Source organism: Myxocyprinus asiaticus, chromosome 50, assembly GCF_019703515.2.
Source record: "Myxocyprinus asiaticus isolate MX2 ecotype Aquarium Trade chromosome 50, UBuf_Myxa_2, whole genome shotgun sequence".
In the NCBI taxonomy this organism is placed as follows: Eukaryota; Metazoa; Chordata; class Actinopteri; order Cypriniformes; family Catostomidae; genus Myxocyprinus; species Myxocyprinus asiaticus.
This window is the reverse complement of record NC_059393.1, coordinates 18,151,033-18,174,466: the sequence shown is the minus strand read 5'-3', so window position 1 is coordinate 18,174,466 and position 23,434 is coordinate 18,151,033. Positions and strand designations below refer to the sequence as shown.

The following is a 23,434-nucleotide window of genomic DNA, read 5'->3' as shown; positions in this document are numbered from 1 at the left end:
AGTGTAAACTCTTCTAACTATGCAAGCTCGATTTCATGAGTTGCATATCCAAATGCGTCTGAAACCAATTTATAGCCCGTACTTGTAATGGAAGTACACATTGCATTCTAAGCATTGCCACAAGGGGCGCTATAGGGGACATTAAAGCTTCTTTTTTTACATTTCTTTTGCAAAGTTATGCACAGTCAAGCGCTCAGCCTTTCAAAGTTTAATCTTTTGACTGCGACCACATACAGATGCATTCAACACATAAACAATAAGACTGCTTTGTGATACTCTTTAGTACAATCAATGGCAGGCATATGCGCCGACGACGCACACAGACAAGGATTACGTTGATGATAAAATTTGTGTCACGAACACTGTACATGAGGCGTTTTGGTTCAACTACTCTCATTGCAGAACAATACTCTGAAAAGAATCTTGCTAAGCAAGTTAGTTAAAGTTTGTTAAACTGTCAACAAATTTATAGCGAGACACCTAAATACCAACACATCCTACTGAACAGCCCATAAATTTGAAGGTAACTCTATCGCCCCCTTGTGTTATGAGTTTACACATTATGTCTGTGTTTGGATACTTGCACAGATTATTACTGGCCTTAATTATGCAGCAGCCATGTAAACAACTTTGTTGATTAGAACAATGTTGCTTTTGTGCTTTTCTGTGTAAAAATACATTCGAAAGCTATACTGAATCTGAAAATAGAAACAATGGGAAGCCAGAAAAATAACCCAGTTAAGATGTTTTGAATTATGCACTTGTACAATCCCTGAGCTTTTTCACTATTCTGAAATGCCCCGCAACTGCACATGTTTAATATTCTTTCGCTATAAAAATTGAATTTGCACTTGAGCGAGTCCATGTTTAGTGGGCTGGAATGCTTCTCTTATGAGCCTTGACGTCTTGCCTGGAAGCCTTTGTTGGAACGCTTGATAAGTGATCTTGACTCACTCACTTGCTTCAGAGGGACTAATTTCAGTAAAATTCCCCCAATTACAGCTTGCGAATTTGAGAGCAGAGCTGCAGTAGTTGTTATGGTGCACCAACTGCAGTGTATTTCAGACTATGAACAAAGATTAATGGGTTTGGCTATAATTTAGAAAGTATGAAATGTAACGAATAATATAGCAGTACAATTGTACTTTGTAACAGTTTTCATTAAAGCTAAAGTATGTCATTTTTTGGGTGACAATTAAACCTTAGGATCTCATGATAACATGTGTCTGATGTCAAAGTGCTCTTCTGCTTCAGCAGACAGGTGCTGAGATTTCTGTTGTGTTACAGGAGCTGTGGGGTGAGGCGGGTTTGGCAACAGATGGCCACGAAGAAGCTGAGACGGGCAGCGGTGATGCAGCAGAAGGCAGTGGCGAGTGTGACGATGAAGACGGCTGTCAAGGATCGGGACACAGCAAAGGTGAGACAGGTGAGTTTGCTCCTATTCATCCTGTGCGTCAGCCAACGTCTCTCTGCATTTACTTGATATAGAGCTCCCATGAGGGGACATTGTTCACATTTTACTTGGAAACCATGGCCATTTACTGTCTTGTGTTTGTTTTAGGAGGTCAGACTCTTCCCAATTTGTACAGTGTTGACAACAACATGGCATTTTGGACTGATATTGTTCCTTCGAATGTTCTATTATAGTTCTTTTGTACCCATATATCTGCTGCTATATTTAAATCAGTGAATAACATCATGTGACTTGCAAAAACTTTGCATCGTCTTGTTCAAACATTGTTAATCACACATTAATCACTTGCTCCATTTTATGCAATGTTAAAGTTATATTGCATGAGCAAGAATAGTTTTGTATTTTCTTATAAATATTTATTGAATGAATATTTTAAATGTGTTAATGAATGTCCATTCACTTTGACTGTAAGGTAAAAAGATGCAATGATTCTAACTTTCTGCTTAACATCTTATTTTTCAGGCAGGCAAAGGAAGGAAGTACAAGAAAGAAAGTAAGGTAGAATGGAAAGGAAATAAGTAATAAGAAAGAAAGAAAGAAAGAAAGAAAGAAAGGTAGGAAGGAAGGAAGGACAAGAAAGGAAGGTGGAATGGATGGAAAGAAAATAAGTAAGAGGAAAGAAAGAAAGAAAGAAAGAATGGAAAGGAAAGAAAATAAGTAACAGGAAAGAAAGAAAGAAAGAAAGATAGAAAGGGAGGGAAGGAGGGAGGAAGGAAAGAAAGAAGAAGGGAAGAAAGAGAAAGAAGGAATGAAGGAAGGAAGGAAAGAAAGAAAGAAAGAAAGAAGAAAGGAAGGAAGGAAGAAGGACAAGAAAGTAAGGTAAAAATGGAAAGGAAATAAAATAAGTAATAGGAAAGAAAGAAAGAAAGAAAGAAAGAAAGGGAAGAGGAAGGGAAGAAAGAGAAGGATGGAAAGAAGAAAAGAGTGTCCAGGCTCAGTGCTGCTTTTATGAGGTCATGCATTGGTTTCAGATACAAGCGATTTCCATGTAGACATTTTGCTTCAACTGTTTACCTCTTTGCTAATATTTGGCACACAGAATGTGGCCATTTATTTGTATTTCTTTATTTTTACATATTATTTCTATAAAACAAACTATGGCATTTTTGTAATTATAAACAGTAGACCTACTTTAAACATGTAAAAACAATATATACAAAATATAAATGTTTATAAGTTGTAACAAAAATGAGTTATATTCCCTCACTCTTCTTTGTAGCCTATGACAAATTTAATAGAGCTGAAGTAGTGATATGATGATATTTATCAGTCTATTTCTGCCTAAAGTACAGTTAGTGTTACTATAGTAAATTCAAGGTTGGTGATGTAGAATTCTCTGCCGAATTCAAATGGTTTCTGCTTCTCGCGCCATGCTTCACACTGATTCTCGCAAAGCTGCGAGTTTAAGAGCTCAAGCTTTAAGAGCTTTGCACTCGCACTACTCTGTCCATTGAGCCGTATACATCTACAGAGCCATACAGGTGCATTAGCCGAGGTTGTGCCTCCGCCTGTGTATTTGACACTGCTAAACCAGATACTTCAGATGCGCTGCTAGACTTCAAAATCAGATAAACCGCGGTACAAATGTGTACCAACCCGTATAATTGAGAACCAACTGATATACTCCAAGTCTAGATAAATGTTTTAATGCAAAGAGGAACTTGATGATAGGTTTGATTATTATGACTGATAAACACCCCCCATTTGTAACCTAACACCTACTAATTTGCTCTCACCGCCCCCTGGCATCCTTTGAATGTTTCCGTTGAGAACCCCTGCTTTATAGCATCACACCTAATAGAGTGCAACAGTGGCCACACACTTTTCAGCCATCTTGTTTTTCCCATTCATTTTTCTCAGGAAAATAGCATACTTCACGCCAGTTCATTTATGTACAATACACCCCCATTTTGCGCACATACTACCACAGATGCAAACACTCCCACCCATGCCCACTTGTGTTTTGCGCTAGCACGGAATTTGCACTTAGAATTAGCACTCTCACGAAAATTGGATAAGACATTGTGCGTAGAGCTGCGCTTAGCTACTCACGAAAATAGAGCCCTTAAAACACAGTTTTTTAAAATGGGACTGAGCCACCAAAAAAAAAAAAAAAAAAAAAAGTGTGATACCCTTGATCTTTAATATTTTCAAGCTGTTCATCTATCTCTTGACACCCTCGCCCACAATTTTTCAACAAGAGCTGTCATGGTGCTGTCATATTGACAGAAGTTACAGTTCCACTTTTATTCTTGACAAATTGGCTTACTTTTTCTATAGCAATTTTTAATCTATTTTTCTTTTCTTAATACCGACTACTCACCTCAAATTAATTCCTGCCATGTCCATTTTAAATTGCCCAAATCTCTTTGACTTGATGAAAAAATGAATTGCTGAATGACAGCCAGATTCATCTGGGGTCACTGTGGTCCAGTGATTGATTATCACCAGCTCAGCGACCACAGAGCTGGTGATAATCAATAAATTATTAATTAAGCAGGAAGCGGTTCATTACCGGAGACCAGAGCATTATGATACCCATTTTCTTTCTCTCTCTCTCTCTCTCTCTCTCTCTCTCTCTCTCTCTCTCTCTCTCTCTCTCTCTCTCTCTCTTTCTCATCTAGCTTTTCATTCTCTGTGTCTCTCAACAATGATGCTGAGATAAGACGTGTAATTTTCATTGTTTATTTTCGTCTAGTCTACCTCGTTATTATTGGCCATGACCGATCATCTCTTTAATATATATATATACATATATATATATATATATATATATATATATATATATATATATATATATATATATATATATATATATATTATTATCATTATTATTATTATTATATTAATGTGTCGTTGAGTGATGTGCTGATAACCTGAATCCTGAAAATAAAAAAGAAACAAAGTTCATTCAACCCTGGCTAAAATGAAAACGAATGCAAACTAGTGCTACAATTAAATGCAAGTGACATTTATTGATTTATCAAGTAATTTAATGATTAATTTATTGCTTTTATAGTTTTTACAATTATTTCATTATGCATTGAGAGTTTTTTTATTTTTTTATATTTAAATATTTATTTTAATTATTTAATTTGGAGTAATTTGGCCCTCCATATTATATTATATTATATTATAGTACTGTATACAAATAATTTACTATAATAGTAACTGTAATAATCAATAGTTAATTAGCAATATTGGCTGGAATGTGAAATTATCATGATGTTCCATTATGGAAACTATAATGTAATATCATGGAAGCTATGAATTTTTATACACACTTTTACTGGAAAATAATGTAATACAATGCAAAGAATCAATTTTGTCAGCCAGCTGGATAACTTACCTTTGTGACATTTAAATCAGCAGAATTTGCAACAATAATGTTCAATACATAAAAAATAAAAAAAAGTCTAATTTTAAATTTTCAGAGGCAAAAAGTATGATCAACGAATGTAAAATGTAGCACGTAACAGTTTAGTAACAGTATAGGGCAAGTAACAGTTTTGTTAACTAGCCTGAAACCCTCTCACACTGGCCCCGGGGCCCGGGCCATTGTTATTGTTGAGCCGGATGAATGGAGATCCAAGCCATGGTCTGTTTGAGGGTGTGGCCCAATATTCCAGTTTGTTGATTTTTTTTTGCATGCACCTCCTCCGAGAGCCACATAAAATTGCACATTGATCTTTTCCTGCAGAACCCCAGAGGATCAGATCTGAAATGGGTACGTTCACTGTCTGTGTCAATAATGCTAATACAATTCGGTGAGGATGGAAACTGAAGCTCTCTTGTTGCCAAGCGCAAAATCGAGACCTGTTTTCTTGATTGTTTTTAAGTTTATCTTGTTTTCTTGTTTATTCATTCCTTTCTTTTTGTCCCTGCTTTGTCCTTTCCTGTCCGTTATTGGACCTCTGAATTTGCAGAGCACGTGGGGGATGTGATATTTTAAATGTAACTCTATCTTGTTGTTTATGGAACCAGAGTCTGATAAGCACTTGCTGAGGCTATAACCTCCAGACAAAATTATACCTTGCCAAACCAGTGTGTGTGTGTGTGTGTGTGTGTGTGTGTGTGTGTGTGTGTGTGTGTGTGTATGTTCTGTTTGTGTTTCTGTTTGTGTGCCCAACTCTGCAGTGTGTGAGTTCATAGTTTGGATAACCTGCTTGCCAATGCATGGAAAATATGGACCGTAAAAGTCAACTCACGTGGTGTAGCCTATTAGAGCTTGGTATCGGCACTGATTTCCTAATTCCGATTTAAAAGCTCTGAAATGGATTACATTTGATTCTATTTGATTTGAATTCAGATTCAGTTCAGTTAGATCGGATTCAATTACATTTGATTAGACAAGTACGGCTTGGAAATCAGCACTGATTCCCTGATTCGACTCCATTCAGATTCACAGTCTTTCAATTTGATTCCATTCAATTAATTTCGTATTCTGATATGAGTCCATTTAGATTCGGATTCAATTCAATTTGATTAGCCTAGTAGGGCTTGGAAATCAGCACTGATTTCCAGATTCGATTCCATTCAGATTCACAGGAATCCCTGATTGATTCCATTCTAATCATTTTGCATTCTAAAACGATTTGATTTGGATTCAGATTCAATGGAATTTGATCAGATTCAAACCAATTTTATTAGCCTAGTAGGGCTTGGAAATCAGCACTGGTTTCCTGATTTGATTCCACTCAGATTCACAAGCTCTTGGTTTGCTTCCACTGAATTGGTTTCAGATTCATATTCAATTCAGTCTGATTTGATTCCATATATTGATCCAATATAGATTCATTTTGAAATACTGGGGCATTGATTTCCTCATTTAGTTCCATTCATATTCACAAACTCTCAACTTGATGCCATTTGATTCATTTCGGATTCTGAGTCAATTGGATTTTAATTTTGATTCAATTTGATCGGATTCCAATTTGCTAAAGATTCATTTGGGAATATTTCAGTTACAAGTTTTAATTATTATGTAATCACCTGGTTGCGTAACTGCAGTGGAATCAGAGTTCACTTAATTTTCACATTCATGCATTTCCATATATTTTTGACTGTTACTGTTTAACATATAAACAGTCGGTCATGAAATTCTGAGAAACAATCCCGTAAAAATTAGGCTGCAAACGAAAAGTTTACCCTTGCCAAGGGTGAAAAAAAATTGAATCACTGAAATTTTCCCTCAGTGCCCTTGCATATGGTACTTAACCCTGAGATACAAGTTGCTTAACAACTCCGCCAACTCTGTTCGTTTGGTAATTAAGACTTTATTCTCTTGTATCAAAGCCAAAAAAAGGTCTCCAATTGTCTTGGTGACTGGACTGTCCTCCATTCTCTCAGCCGGCTTTTCTTTGATTAATTAAGTGGCATCCATACCCGTGATATTGAATCGCTGTTGTTGAGAGTGAAAGAAGGCTCATTAGTCAATCTGCCAACTCGAGATCTCAGCAAAGGAGATCACTCCTGCTTAATATATCAATTAATGCTGTTAATGTGCAAGGATAAATTTCAAAAGAGTGCTTTTTACTGTAGCCTGGATTAGTGTTTCGAATAGGTGGGTGTATGTTTGGTTGTGATGTGTGGGTCTGCTGGTGTACTTGTCTCGGGGGATTCGTGGCTTGGGTAATGAAGCACTTATTAGCGATTCAACAAGGATTGTGAGAGATACCTTTACACCCCCAACCTCAAGCCTCTAATGAAGGTCAGGCAATGCCAGCGTGCGTATCTGGATATGAGTATGCGCATGTGACCCGAATTTATGTTCATGCAAAATATCTTTGCTTTTTTATGAGTCATCAATATTTTTGGTTTGTTTTCTCGAAAGAGAATGTCCATTTTAAAAGTGGACGTTTATCTGCTAAAAGTAAATTTTGTCAACTTTTAAGAGTACCCTGACATATAGATAGCTTCAGAGCTAATAAAGTAATATTTTACTTTCCTGGTGTCTTTAAATTTGACAGACCAAAAGCTTTTGTTTGCATCAACCATAATGTATGAAACGACAAAGAAAATACTACTCGATGTTTTGCAAAAATGGCATAATTAAAAGCACCTACGTATAATACAGTATGTACTGTACAACAGTCTCTGAATAAATTGCTAAGAAAAAAAACTATTATTTATTTCAGAACCACTGACTGTTGTTTGTATAGCACATACCTGTGGTTGCACTCATGTTACCACATTGTCATTCATGTGTGTCTGACTTTATAATTACCAGATTATTTCCCAGCATCAAACATTGGTGCAGGCATGCCCTGACAGCTTGGAAAACTCTGATTAAGGTGACCTCATCTACAGTGCATGTGCACATCTTTTGTTTGTCAGTGCCTGCTTTTTTCTACTTTTTTCAGTATGTCTATTTTTCTTAGCTCTCTAGGGCACATGCGCACATATACGTTCACATGCATAGTTAAAAAAAATTAACAACTGGTTTTTGCTTAGTCGAGCTGAAGTCTTCAACTGTCTGTCCAAGTATACATGACACAATGCGCAATCAAATATTTGAAGGAAGGATGTCAAATATGGATTAAATATACTGTATGTTGCAAGTTACCTCAACGCGTATTTGCCATGGCCTAATGTGGTCCGATTAACATGTATGCATGCTGGATGAAGCCAAGCGACAATTGTATTATCGAGGTCTGTTAGTCCAACTTTGCAAAAATAGGACGATTTCAGTCTGACTAAAGCATTAACATTACTTTTTAAAGAGACAAACTATTGTTTTAGTTTGACTGAAATCAAACTATTATGGTGCATGTAAACTTTTATAAATAGTGTCCATTACTACTTCTCATACTTAAGCAAAAGGATTTGAAGTATTAATCTTCAGCACCTAACTCCTGCATTTTTGGTGCAACAATGATACCTCAAACAATGTGACTAGTTGAGGAGACCCTTACTAAAATCGAGAGTTCATGGCAAATTTGCCGCAAATTCGCCACTGATAATTTTCACATGCAAACAAGCTTTGCGGCAAACTTGCGGCAAATTGTCCATTGTTGCCAAAGGTTTGCTGGAGGTTCCCCACTACAACAAAAAAAACATGGCAAACATTTGCAGCAAATCGCAAGCTCATTGGCATGTGAAAATAATGAGCAGCAAACTTGTAGCAAATTTGTGGCAGGTTTAGGTTTTTTGTAAGGGGAGGTTAGGATCAAAATTTAAGTCTTTTTTTTTACTCTAAATCTCCATTTTCACTTTCACTTTAAAGTGAAAGTTAAAGTAGAGATTTAGGGTAAAAAGGGATTTAAATATAGTTCTTTTTCTCACCCATACCTATTATATTGCCTCAGAAGATATGTATTTAAACACAAAAAATACTTTTATGTTTCCTTTATGTGATTTTTGGAGCTTCAAAGGTCTGAGCACCATTCACCTACAGAGCTGAGATATTTTTTTTTTTTAAAGATTTGTTTGTGTTCTGCTGAAGAAAGAAAGTCATACACACCTAGGATGGCACTAGGGTGAGTAAAAGATAAGAGAATTTTCATTTTTGGGTGATCTATCCCTTTAATGCTAACATAATTTCAGGCTTCCGCTAGATCCACTGGCTCTCTCACCCTTCCCCCAGTTTCACAGCTGGCAATGAGAGGAGGATGATTAGATGGAGTCCCAGGGGTAAAACCAGGGAACTGGCTAGTTGCTAGTTTCAACCTCTAGCTGTAAATTTATTGCAGACCTTGTGTTTTATACTGAAAGTTCCCTTATCTAAGCCTTGTCCTCTTACTGTATGTCCACATGTGTTGGTTATATCCAATCAGAGCTTAAGGTCAGACTATGTTTTTATTGGTTAAATTTAGTGAAGCTTGCAAAGGCTAGAAATACGTATATGTTACTATTGCTCATAATAGGGTTAGGGATTTGAACAAACCCCTAAACCTAAGTATTAAACATTGGTGCTTAGCTCCTCCAATACCGTCCTAAGATGTTCCAAGTTCTTTTTAGCACATGCCATGTGGTTGCTAGGGTGTTCTGGGTGGTTGTTAGGTGGTTTATGACTTTTCCTTTTCCGGGGGTTCACCACTTCCGGTGAAGAGCTGCAAACTTCTGGCAAACATATGCAGTGAATCACAAGCTCATTTGCACGAGAAAATAATAAGTAGCAAATCTGTGCAAATTTGCAATGAACTGTCGATTTTTGTAAGGATTTACATTGAAGGATGAATCCAAACCTTACAAAAAATCTAGAGTTCTGGCAAACTAGCCACAAATTTGCCACTCGTTATTTTCACATGCAAATGAGCTTGTGATTCACCACAAATGTTTGCAGGTAGTGGTGAACCTGCAGCCAACCTTTGGCAATAATGGACAATTTGCTGCAAGTTTGCCGCAAAGCTCATTTGATCAGAAAATGATCAGTGGCAAATTTACGGCAAATTTGCAATGAACTCCCGATTTTAGCAAGGAAAGCCATAAACCACCTAACAACCACCCAGAACACCGTAGCAACCTCATGGCATGTGTTAAAAAGGACTCGGAACACCTTAGCAATTGCATAGCAACATGCTAAAAAGATTTAGCATTATGGCGGCAAGTTTTGAACAAGCAAGCACCACTCACATTTTCTTTCGAAAATGTAAAAATAAAGTTTTTGTGAGTGTTTTAGTGGCTCTTTGAGAACACCCTAGCAACCACACAGCATTTCTCTAAAAAGCACTCAGAACACCAAAGTAACTGCATAGCAACATGCGAAAAAAACACACACAGGCATCACTCACATTTTCTTTCAAAAAAGTACAAATCCTAGTTTAGTTAGTATTTTAGTGCCTCTTTGAGAACTTGTATATATTTTTGTATTTGTAAAATATAAGTCTAGTTTTCTATAAAACTAATTTATGGCACAATTGTGGTACCACAGTACTGTGAATGGTGGTGTCATAATAATAGATACATATTTTTTTATAGTGCCATAATAAAAGTTAGCACCTTTATAATTTGTCTGCTGTTTTGAAGCAATCTAGCACTGCTGCCATAGTGGTTTCCATAAAACAGTATCAGTGATTACAGGTTTCAACAAAAACAAGCCACGTATTAACATAAATTACTGAAGAAGCAAGTTGGGGGATTTTATAGCCATTATCAGAGTCCTGAACACTCTTTGGTATGTGAACATAATTTTTTATTTTATTTTTTTCATTCTGCCTTAATTATAAAGGAAGTAGATGTAATTGGAATTTCTTGCGACTTGTTGCCTAAACTCGCCGTGTGCGTCTCATTTGTAAGGTTGGCATAGCTGGTAGGAGATTGCATTTCAACACCTGCTTTTCTCACCTCTGGTACTAAAAAAACGAAACTAAATGAATGAATGGACATGTTTTGTCTTCAGTCTTATAAACATCAAAATTATTAGTGACTGCCAACTACCACACATAATTACACCCACATTGTGGGCGGACAAACTAACAATAGTACCCTGTCTGCTCTTAGACGTTATGTCTATCATGACAATGTCTTCTAAAAACTGAATGCAGCAATATTAATGATTATCTCACCTGGTGTATCAACGAGAAAAAGCAAGTCATGGTTTTGAATAAAATGATGACAGAATTTTCAATTTTTGGTGAACTAATTCATTTACGATTAACTTAGATGGCCTATAACAATGTTGCAAAATGTGGAAAGTAACATAAGCGATACACAAGACATAAACCCAAGAGGTCAGCTTCATAAATGCAAATCAAGTCAAGTACATTTATATATAAATCTTGTAGGCTCTTCATTGTTTCTTGTGAATTAGGCTGTATATAAGATGTTGAAACTAGGCCAAAGAGAGCCCAGTGCACACTTCACTGTCAGAATAAAATATTCAGTCAGCTGGCTGTGTTCTGTGAGGTGTCGCGCGTACCATCTATTCTGCCAGTATAGTTTCAGATCTCGTGAGTTTGCCATGTGATCTGTGGCGGTTTGTCCCTGCAACAACTAGAGATTCATGGGAAGATGTAAAATTCAATCATTCTTGCTGTCATTTGTGGTTATGCTTCACCTGCGTGATTGATAGACAGTGTAAACATGGTTTTATGGAGGCGTAATTATGCTGTTTGCCTTTGCCTTACGAATGAGTGGCCACATGTCAAAGCAATTTTGGTTTTCAGTGTGTGGGGTGTTGTTGCATGTTGGCATTAAACAACTAAGCTGTGTAAATTTCTAATCAAAATATTAAACCTGAGATTTCCAGTTGTCCAGGATGTTGTAGGCCGTCTGGTAAAATGCAGTCAACTTGTTTAAATTGCCTTTGGGGCCGTTCACGTCCATCTGCTTTATACAGTGCTGTGCTCCTGATTTCTTCTGTTTTTGTGTATTTTTCATACTAAATTGTTTTAGATCTTCAAAGGAGATATAACATAAAACAAAGGCAAACTGAGTAAACACAAAATACAGTTTTCAAATATATATATATATATATATATATTAAAGTAAAAAAGTTATCCAACACCTATATCACCAATGTTAAAAACTAACTGCCCCCTTAAACTTTATAGCTGGTTGTATCACCTTTAGCAGCAACAACTGCAACCAAATGCTTCCGATAGCTGGAGATCAGTCTTTCACAATGCTGTGGTCAAATTTTGGTGCCCTGGCTCTGAAGCAGCAAAGCATCCCCACACCATCACACTACCACCACCATGCTTGGCCGTAGGTATGATGTTCTTTTTGTGGAATACTGTGTTTGATTTACACCTGATGTAACGGGACCCCTGTCTTCCAAACAGTTCCACTTTCAACTCATCAGTCCACAGAACATTCTCCCAAAAGCTTTGAGGATCATCAAGGTGTTTTTTGGCAAAATTCAGACGAGCCTTAATGTTCTTCTGGGTTAGCAGTGGTTTTTGCCTCGCCACTCTTCCATGGATGGCATTTTTGGCCAGTCTCTTTCTGATAGTGGAGTCATGAACAGTGAATTTTATTGATGCGAGAGAGGCCTGCAGTTCCTTAGATGTTGTGCTTGGCTTTTTTGTGACTTCCTGGATGAGTTGTTGCAGTGCTCTTGGAGGAATTTTGGATGGTCAGCCACTTCTGGGAAGGTTCACTACTGTGCCAAGTTTTCTCCTTTTGGAGATAATGGCTCTCACTGTGGTTCTTTGAAATAGCTTTGTAAACCTTCTCAGACTGATGTATTTCAATCATCTTTTTCCTCATCATTTCTAGCATTTCTTTCAACCTTGGTATAGTGTGCTACAGGGTGAGACATTTTAGCCAACTTCGTGCTGCTGAAAAAGTTCTATATAGGTGTTGATTTGATTGAACAGGGCTGGCAGTAATCAGGCCTGGGTGTGTCTAGTCCAGCTGAACCCCATTATGAATGCAGTTTCATAGATTTGAGGATTTAGTAACTTTTTCACACAGGCCCAGTTGGTATTGGATAACTTTTTTGCTTCAATAAATAAAATTATCATTTAAAAACTGTATTTTGTGTTTACTAAGATTGCCTTTGTTTTATATTAGATTTTGTTTTAATTTTTTGAAACAATTTAGTATGAAATATACACAAAAAACATCAGAAATCACTTTTTCACAGCACTTAAATACTGTAAATATGCACTAAACAGGCATCTTTGTCCACTGCACCGGATCTCACTGTTTTTACAGCGGCACATTTTTTATATGCCGTATCAAGTCTACATACACCTGCGTTGTGTTCTGTTAGTTGAGCAGTGTCTAGCTTTTTTAGCAAAACAACACATTCTGTCAGAACAGCCCCTAAAAGCTTGGGTATAATTAGTTTTTCTGCATGCTATTAGGTTTCGCCAACGGTCAAGTGCACAGCCTTTCAAAGTATACCTTTTTAACCGCAAGCCCATTCAGATGCGTTTGATACATTCGCATGACGATGCGCAAAGATGCGGACTGTCTGAATGTTAAGAAAATCTAGGCTGCATGTGGACAGTCCATGTACAAAATTAGAGTCATGCGCACCGACTTCTACGCTCGGTTTGAGGCGCAGAATGACGTGGCGGCGAGGAAGACCACCCCTCCTCCCAACGACCAGGTGCTATGTCTTACCACGGTTGATGTGAGGAAAACTCTACGTAGAGCCAACTCATGGAAGGCTGCTGGACCAGACAACATTCCTGGCAGAGTGCTCAGAGCATGTGCAGACCAGCTGGCGGATGTTCTTACCGACATCTTCAACACCTCTCTGAGCAGCGCCGTCGTTCCAATGTGCTTCAAGGCCTCCACCATCGTCCCCGTGCCGAAGAATTCTTCAGTGTCCTGCCTCAATGACTACCGTCCCATTGCACTCACACCCATCATCATGAAGTGCTTCGAGAGGCTCGTCATGAGGCACATCAAGACCCAGCTGCCCCCCTCACTAGACCCACTGCAGTTTGTGTATCGTCCCAACCGTTCAACAGACGACGCCATTGCCACCACCCTCCATCTGGCCCTCACCCACCTGGATAAAAAGGACTCATACGTTTGAATGCTGTTCATAGACTTCAGCTCAGCATTCAACACAATCATTCCTCAGCATCTGATTGGAAAGCTGAACCTGCTGGGCCTGGACACCTCCCTCTGCAACTGGATCCTGGACTTCCTGACTGGGAGACCTCAGTCAGTGCGGATCGGGAACAGCATCTCCACCGCCACCACACTGAGCACTGGGGCCCCCAAGGGCTGTGTGCTCAGTCCACTGCTGTTCACTTTGCTGACTCACAACTGTGCAGCAATGCACAGCTAGAACCACATCATCAAGTTCGCCAATGACACGACCGTGGTGGGTCTCATCAGCAAGAACGATGAGTCAGCATACAGAGAGGAAGTGCAGCAGCTGACGGACTGGTGCAGAGCCAACAACCTGTCTCTGAATGTTGACAAAACAAAAGAGATGGTTGTTGACTTCAGGAGAGCACAGAGTGACCACTTTCTGCTGAACATCGACGTCTCCTCTGTGGAGATCGTCAAGAGCACCAAATTCCTTGGTATTCACCTGGCAGAGAACCTCACCTGGTCCCTCAACACCAGCTCCATTACCAAGAAAGCCCAGCAGCGTCTCTACTTTCTTCGAAGGCTGAGAAAAGCACATCTCCCACCCCCCATCCTCACCACATTCTATAGACTATTGAAAGCATCCTGAGCAGCTGCATCATTGCCTGGTTTGGGACTTGCACCGTTTCGGACCGCAAAGCCCTGCTTAGGATAGTGAGGACAGCTGAGAAGATCATCGGGGTCTCTCTTCCCTCCATCAAAGACATTTACACCACACGCTGCATCCGCAAAGCAACCAGCATTGTGGATGACCCCACACACCCCTCACACGAACTTTTCACCCTCCTGCCGTCTGGTGAAGCATCCCTCACGGCCAGACTGTGTAACAGCTTCTTCCCCCAAGCCATCAGACTCCTCAATACTCAGAGACTGGACTGACACACACGCACACACACACACACACACACACCTGTACACCATCCAACTTTTGCACATGTCCAGAGTTGCACTTAATTCATTGTCACTTTATAACTGGCTGCTACCTCAATAAGTGCTATGTCCATAGAACACTATTTCATAGTATGTTATGTTTACATTCTGCATTTTTAGAAAGTGTCATGTTTTTGCACTACTCAGATTAGAAATGTGTACTGGTCGGCGCTACACTGTCTCTCACTGTCTCTTACTTTGCCTATTGTCCTGTTTCCTTTTTAGTAATTATTGTACTGTCCTGTACTTTTTGCACACATTTGCACGTGTACTTTATGTAGGAATGTGTAGGTCTTATTCAGTCTGTGTAGTCTCATGTGGTCCTGTGTTTGTCCTATGTTGTTTTATGTAGCACCATGGTCCTGGAGGAACGTTGTCTCGTTTCGCTGTGTGCTGTACTAACTGTATATGGTTGAACGACAATAAAAAAAACACTTGAACTTGAACTTGTGTGCGAATCATACCGACACATGAAAAACCAAAGTATATTTTGGTCTTTAGTCTTGCTTCCTTTTTATTATCTGCGTAAACTTTTAAGCTTATTCTCAGCAAGAATAGACAGGAAGAGACTGTTTGACAAACATGGAAAGGGACCAGCCACAGTTTGTGGTTAAAAACGGTTTGTTGTTTGCCAATGGGGTAAGAAAAGTCTACATTTTGTTACATTTCTCTGAAAAGAAGCATAACGGCAATATAAATGCATTTGTAGCAATACTAACATTGTGTGAAAAACTATTGGCAGATGCTGTTTGCACTCTGGTGTAAATAACGGTATATGCTATTTACACCCCAGTGCAAATAGTGGCAGATATTATTTGCACCCCAACCCTGGTGCAAATAGTGTCAGATACTATTTGCACCCATATTTAAATACTAACATACAGTATATGGGTATCACTGCAGTGTGTTTATTGTGTTTATTTAGAGTCCCACAGACACACTACATTAACCTCATCCCCTAAACCTAACCCTAACCTTACATTAGAAAAATTAACTTTGGTTTTACTACTGTAACCATGGTTTCACCATGGTAGTTTTGTAAATTTACAGTAAGCACAAAATTAACCATGGTTACTATATTACCATCATATTCCTGTACTAACACCATGGTTAATTGCATTACAACTTTGGTTTCTGCCAGAAAACATGGTTTCTATATTAGTCATACAGTGATGCAATACACACAATCCACGGTGGAGCCATGGTCACGAGTGTGATCGACAGACCCCTTCTCCAGATCAAACCCTTCTCTGCACTCCTCGAAATTCACTGTGACCAAATCACTGTGACATGAAATCAACATTTATATTCATTTTTATCTATTATTATATGTAGTATTAAAATAAATATTAAGAGTGAAATCAGGAAATCGGATGGGAAAAAGAGTGGGACAAAAGGCGAATTCGAACCGCGGTCGCTAGAACAACAATACACAATCACACACTGTCTTTACACCCCACACCAGCACAGCAACATCTATTGACTGATTTGTTGTATACTCCTGTGGTTTCACCAGACTACTGGGGTGTAAATAGCTGCCCTGTGTGGCAGATGCTCTTTACAACGGGCTTAAACTAGACACTTAGGCATTCTAAAATAGCCCATGCAAAGTCAATTATTATACCTATAAATCTCCATTGTGAAAAACACCATAGCAGTCTGCCAATACTGTTTGCAGAGGTAACATAAAAGCAAAATGCGAAATAAATTTGAGCCATGGATCAAAATCCTTCCCAACACTCTCACATTCAGCACCAGCTAATTTCGCACAATTATTGCATATTTAGCGTGATATTATATGCCATATGTGATTGTGCTGTTTCCACAGAAGCCCTTTCACACACATACAGTATATACTCTCTACACATCTTTCATGTCAGTACTAACCAGCCCTATGGGCATTCGCTCTCTAGTCTTATACGAATTGGATACATTTACCGTTTTAATTGGCATCAACAGATCACCTCCTAGTTATTGCGGATAAATGAACCCTTTGTGTATTGTGCACATCGCACAATGGCTAGTGTGTGCAAATCGCAGGTTGAGTTTCATTGTAAAGAGGCGTGCCGCTTGTTTTGTCTCACTACAATGCTTCATTGTGTCTGGATCGAATGTGTTGTGTGTGCAAAATTAGGCAAACAGAGGCCTTGAAAACATCAATCTGCCCAGGAAAATTTTACTGCTTAGAAGTTGCTCTTTCATAGCTCAGGACACTTGATGCCGTTTCTTTTAAGTATTCGTTTTCTTTTAAGTGTCACTTTGAGTCTCAATTTGCTCTCCATTTAATATCATCACTGGCTAGGAGAAAGAATTGAGATATTAAAGAGATCTCCTTTGTGATTGTTCATTCCTATGGAAGTGAATGTGTTTTTTGTGCCTGTATGCATAGGCTTCCACATGTCTCGCCACATTAAGTCGCTCATTTATGTCCACATGGTCACTATGTATCATTCCATTATGACACGTTTATGTGCTGAGTTCCGTCTGTTGGTTTCTGTTTGTGAGCGCACGCCGACGCACGGCTCTTAGCCTGGTGTTGATGTATGGCCCTCTTCATCTGCTGTGCAATGCACATATGTTCAAGCAGGAGATAAAATCACCATTATTGTGTGTGCGTGTTCGGGTTTATGTGTGATGCACATTTATCACTGTAACCACATCTCGCTCCCAATGTAGTCTTTCTCCTGTAGAGGGATTGTTTTGCGCATCTCTAAATGACTTTTTCCTTGTGTGATTGCACACAGCAACTGCAACTCCCTGTAATGACATCTTGCATCACACATTGGAGCCAGATGTATATATAAAATCGCATTCCAATAAGAACATATTTGATATTTAATGCGGCGCTTTCGGACAAATCAAATTTAACTGTGGGTGGGGCTACCTAAAGTAACTAGTGCACAGGTTTACATGCAAAATCTAAAGTATGCATCATGTACAGTATGCATGATGCACATTTCATCATCAAAACAGTCTGCTTGGACTGTCCGCAAATGTCCCAGATTTTCAGTCCTCTTATGTGCGCACTGCACAGCCATTGACTGTTCTAAAAGAGTATCGCAAAGCAACCGTAGTGCGCATGCATCGAACGCGTTTGTATTCGCTCACGGTCAAAAAAGTGTACTTTGAAAGGCAATGCGGTCGACCGGGAGCGATCCAATCAAGAACACACAAAAACGAAGTACTCCCGGGCCGTAAGTATGGGAATCTTATGAAATTCATTGATTCAAGCTGTGTACTTTTAAAGTCTTTTTGGGAATACAAAATATTCATAACCTTTTTGTTAAGTTTTAAAATAAGAAGAGAATTGTGATTAAGAATTTCATTCTTAAGAATGTTTTGTAAATCCGGCCCCTGTCAACTTTGGCAGAAGAATGCAGATGTTAGGGATGGGCGGTACCACAAATTTTCTATCTGATCTGATACCAAGTACTATCAATGCCAGTACTGCCGATACCAATACGATACCTCTATTAATATCTCTAGAATTCTGAGGATAAAATGGTAATTGTAAATATTATGCACATTATAATGTAACATTTTCATGGTATTTCAAAAATAAAATCCCCCCAAAAATGTATAATCTATATTTTTATGTGAGGATATTCTCGATACAATGTCAGTATTGGAGAAGACGTTCAAGAACCAATTACGGACCCAACTGTCATGTGTTCCAGTATTATTTTAAAAATGGAGCTGGTTCTGAATAAGAACCAGTTCTTAATTCTTAACACTAATTACACCCATATGAATAGTTTGCCTGTAATTAAAGGTGATAATTGCAAGTAATTCTCACACGTCTTTTGTTTATTTCCTCTTTCTCTCTCCCTCCTTCCTGCAGTGAACCTTCAGAAGAAAATCAGAATACAAATTCCACCATGGGGAACCAATACCCCAATCAAACCCAGACCCAAACCAGGGGTGAACGTCAAAGGAGCCGCCCACACCCCGACCATCTCACCCATCCTAGTTCTTCTTCTCTTAACCTTGATACTCCTCCTCCTGTTGTCCGACACTATCTGAAGCTCACAGTCCAGTGCAAAGATCAGAACAAACAGGAAAAGAAAAGACTCAAGATTCAAGCATGCATTTGCACTAGTTCCATTAGAAGCCTGCACACTTGTCTCATGTTGTGCATCGCACACAGCTGATCTCCTCAAATGCTCAGTATGTTCTTAAGTCGGCCCCAAAGGATGTGACCATTCACGTTGCCTGTTCAAAAATCACTGGTTATTCACACTGGCTTGTTTGCTCAGTTAAAGGGTTTTATGTAGATTCTAAAGGCCTTGCACACCAAAGGCGACGCAAATACGAGAGGCGAATCGCCGACAAATGGCCCTTGCGCGTAGAAGCAACGCGAATGACCGCTGTTATCACATTCACCCCTTTACAAAAGGTGGCGCTAATCGACAAGCAATTTTACCCTGGTATGGTAGGTGGCTCAGCACAACTTTGAGGTAGTCTGCCTTCCACATATGATGGATGAGAAGTACTTGACAAGTAGATAGAAAACAGAAAACACATTTCTCTACATGCTGTAGCAGTGATGAAGAGTTTGTTCTGGATTTGCTCAACGAAAAAGAAAACATTCTAGACACTTCACAAACTATTTCAGTTCACCTGCTGGTCCAGTTGACTTCACAAGTATTATCATGTGTGCACAGTCTGAGGGGTGATCAGAAAGAATTGAGAGGGGTAAAAAAATAATGGTTTAAACATGTTATCATTTGGAACAATGCTGATTACGTGCCAATGCCAGGCATTCTCTATATATTGTGTTAAGTATGTTTCTTTAAAATCACAGCGTAATGCACACACATAAAATGACTGTTGTAACAGATGTTGTCGATTGGAACAATGCTGATTGTATCTTATTGCATGTGGTACATTTGCTCATAACATGTTACTAATTAAACGTGAAAGCATTTAAACGCTCAGAGTCTATATGATGCAAGAAATACAACACAGATCTCACCCAACAAAACCATCTTCAGTCTGACCCATTATTAGATACTAAAACTTGCCAACGACAGCCGTTAAGGACTATTAACAATTGCACAGAAATAAGGATTTTGTCGAGACACCACCATGTTTTTGGTATACAAAGGCATTTTGATACAAAGACATACAGTGCACTGCAAGTCACAGCATTAATGTAATTAATATTTGGCAAAGAAAAAAATATGATCTGTAAAGATGTTCATTAAAAAAAGTGATACAATGAAACTATGCCACGATAAATGTTATAGTAAAGAAAAAAGAGAACTCAAGTAATATTAAATGCAAAGGCAAAAAATTCAGCTATATGGAATAAATTATGAAGACAATCCACATAAGATCAGAGAGGTTTTTTAAGGGGCTGCAAGGCAGTGATACAGCAATATAATTTACATGTTAAGAGAACCCATATGATATTTTCTTTTTTTTTTTTTTTCAGTTTTTAAGGCATTTTATGCAAATGAACTACACGTCCTCAGCCCATTGTACAAAGGTGCCTCTGTCTGTTCCTGGCAGGCAGCAGATACCCTAATCCCGGCCCCATCCTAATCCTAACCATATGGAGGCTGTAAGTCTGAGTTCCTGCCAGGGACAACCTGAGGCACCTTTCTCCCATGGCGCACATCCTCACTGCTGGTTCAGGATTTCATCCTCAAGTTCCTTCAGCGTTTAATTTTGGTGGTCAAAACAGTTTTCTGTACTTTAGCGCTACCTGTTTCGCTGGTTTTGGTAACTGCAGCAGCTCCAGACACTTGATCTAAAGCTAATATTTTATTGGTCGGGGCATTTTATTGCCTGGCGAAGAAAAAAAATGATCACACTCACAGTAAAAAAAGCTTCGGTTTGTCGATGCGTGATTTGGCGCGATTGTTTGCTCCAGGTGAGAATGGCTCATTAGGAATGCATTGTTTCGATTCAAAATGTTAATCGGGCCAAGAAATCACGACAAAGATTCGCTTTTGGTGTGCAAAGGCCTTTAATTACAAACATGTAATTCACAATGATTTATTGGAGTGGGCGGACACTGTTGAGGTTTTTGCTGCTATCTTTTTCCATGGTAACAGTGACTTCTCTGATTGGTGGATTTCTCTTCAGGATTATGGGTAGTGTAGTATTTCACAGAGGATTCATTAAAAAGGAAATCTCACTGAGAAGTCACACTGACTTATGGTTTTTACAATGGCTCACAGCTTATGGTAGCTCTGTCTTTATATTAGGGATGTGCACGGATAGTCGACATTCGGTTAACGTTTGACACGCCACCATTCAAATACCAAAATCACTATTTGGTTATTCTACACGTGAATAACCAGATGTCTTCAACCGGACATGAACTCGAAGTCTTCCAACAAACTACAGGGTTTTCCATCCCGGTTTGGGTCCGTTTTTCCAGTATAGGGTGAGTTAGGAGCTGTTCAAACATGCTTTTGTCTGTGTCTGCACTGTTTTTCTATATACTGTTAACATGCGCTGGACGGACCTCTTTGACTGTTGTGTTGAATCAAAGTAAAAAATCCAAGGCTTAGACACCAAGTAAAGTTAAAAAGAACTTTATTTTTTATAAATGCATCTCGAAACACCTGCGTTGTGTTTCATTCATTGTGCTACATTCTGAAGAAGTTCAGGTTGCAAAAAGGGACTTTGTGTGACTGTTACGCCTCAAAGGAAATGTGAACCTGCGTGTGTTTGATTATTTTTGTTTGACTTCAATATGAGATTTCATAATTTGAAAATATATCTATTTTAGGCTCATAGCTCACTGTGCTCTTTATTTGCTGCTATTTTGAGTAGTGTTCATGAAATTCTATTGCAATAAAGACTCTTTATTCTTACATCCTGATGAAAAAACAATTAACTGTTCATGAAACCTCACGGTTAACCGAATGTTAAAGACGCCGAATGTGCACATGCCTAGTTAATTACATTATTGCAAAAAAAAAATTATCTATGGAGAAAATTAATCAATTTTTTACTTTCAAAACCCTACTTTAGTGCTCTATTAAGCTTGTCTGGTTCAGTACGTTTTGCAATAACATGTTACATCCTGAAAGAATTGACACTGCCCTTTAAAGGTATTGGGAAGTCTGCCCATGTTTTTTGATTTGTGTACTATTGTGTGTGTGAATTATATTCAAGAAAGAGCGAGAAGAAAATGTAGTCTTTCTTTTATCAATCTACCTGTTTGTGCAATTCTAGGACTTTTTTTAAAGTCAAATTGTACATTAACATACAGTATTTATACTGAAATGTATGTATACAAAGTGTGTATATGGGATAGTGGGGTTGTGCATATAACCATTTAAAAGTATGCAAATAGCTTTTTATTAACTCAAAGTATATTCAAACTTTATTTTTTAGCTATATGTACAGTACAAAGTTTCAAAACCACTGGCTTCTAACACTTCTCCAAGATGTTACGACTGTTTGCCATAACATCACAGTCTTAAGATTTGGCTTTTCCATGTAGCTCTGACAGTACCATATGTCATTTGTTAATGTAAGTGCTCGCACACAAATCGATCAATAAAATGATATCAGATTTTCAGAGTGGCAATGTCTTTTTCATCTCTTTCCCTCTCATTGTTTCATTCTCACTAAGGCACTCTTTGAAATGTAAATTTTAGTTCCTATTTCAGCACTTTTTCTGTATCAACAGTAACCTCTAACAGGGCCGGTACTAGGATGTGATCTGTGATCCGGGTTTTGGGGGGGTGGGGGGGCCAGTTTGACCTTTAGGGTGGGCAATATTTTCTCTCTTGGTCTGACCAGTGGGGATTCCCTTGGTCTTTTTGCTGTTGGACTCAACACCCCATCCCCACCCCCCAAAACCCGGTAATGCATGTTTTTTAATCTGATAGCAGTTTATTTATTTTCCTGTGGCAATGCTTTGCCCCTCGAATCCCATGTCAAAAAAGAAGACCTGATCTGAACTGAATTAGTGTCTATTACATAAATAATTTCCGACAACATACTATGTAGACCATAAATGAGCAATGCTGGCAATTTTATAGACTAGTCACCCCCAGAACACATCATGAATAATCATGTCATTCAGAAGACATGTTGTAATTTATGCTGCTTTATTTTATTTATTTATTTTTATTAGCTGTGTCTTGTTATTTAGATGCGAATTAAGCTGTCAGCATGGACGTGAACATTCCCTGGTTCCCAGCCACAGCGAAACCCTCCATTTTGCCATTGCTACGTTTTTATGCCAACAAAGTGCATGGCAACTGCCATAGACATGCAGGAAAATTGCTTTAAAAAGTGCCTTGAGCTTATAGGTGAACGCTTTATGGTCAGTGATGACTCACTTTCATTTTTCACTGACACCGCTATTATCAAAGAGGGACTTTCGGGTGTAGAGAGGTTAGATTGTACAATATGTGCTTGTGGACTTATTCTTAGTGTGAAAATAATTATTCTTTAGGAAGCTGTGAAATCCTCATATAATTGCAATAAACCCATTCAACATAAACCCAAAACAATTTAAATGCTCTTAATTAGACGTGTCTTGACTGAAAAATAACT

The 23,434-nt window shown here is 38.5% G+C and overlaps 1 protein-coding gene across 3 annotated transcripts in view; it reads left to right on the top strand.

The window, feature by feature from the left end:
* The window catches only part of LOC127438970 (glypican-5-like), a 60,333-nt gene extending 37,887 nt beyond the window's left edge, over nucleotides 1–22,446 (top strand). For 2 of the 3 annotated variants that reach the window (XM_051694922.1, XM_051694924.1), the window contains 2 exons: nucleotides 1,288–1,426; nucleotides 18,747–22,446. In XM_051694922.1, the coding sequence (XP_051550882.1) occupies nucleotides 1,288–1,426; nucleotides 18,747–18,928 (321 nt within the window). In that variant the 3' untranslated portion in view covers nucleotides 18,929–22,446. The remainder of the gene's footprint in view (nucleotides 1–1,287; nucleotides 1,427–18,746) is intronic. The other variant, XM_051694923.1, reaches the window with a different exon arrangement.
* The last annotated feature ends 988 nt before the right edge of the window (nucleotides 22,447–23,434 follow it).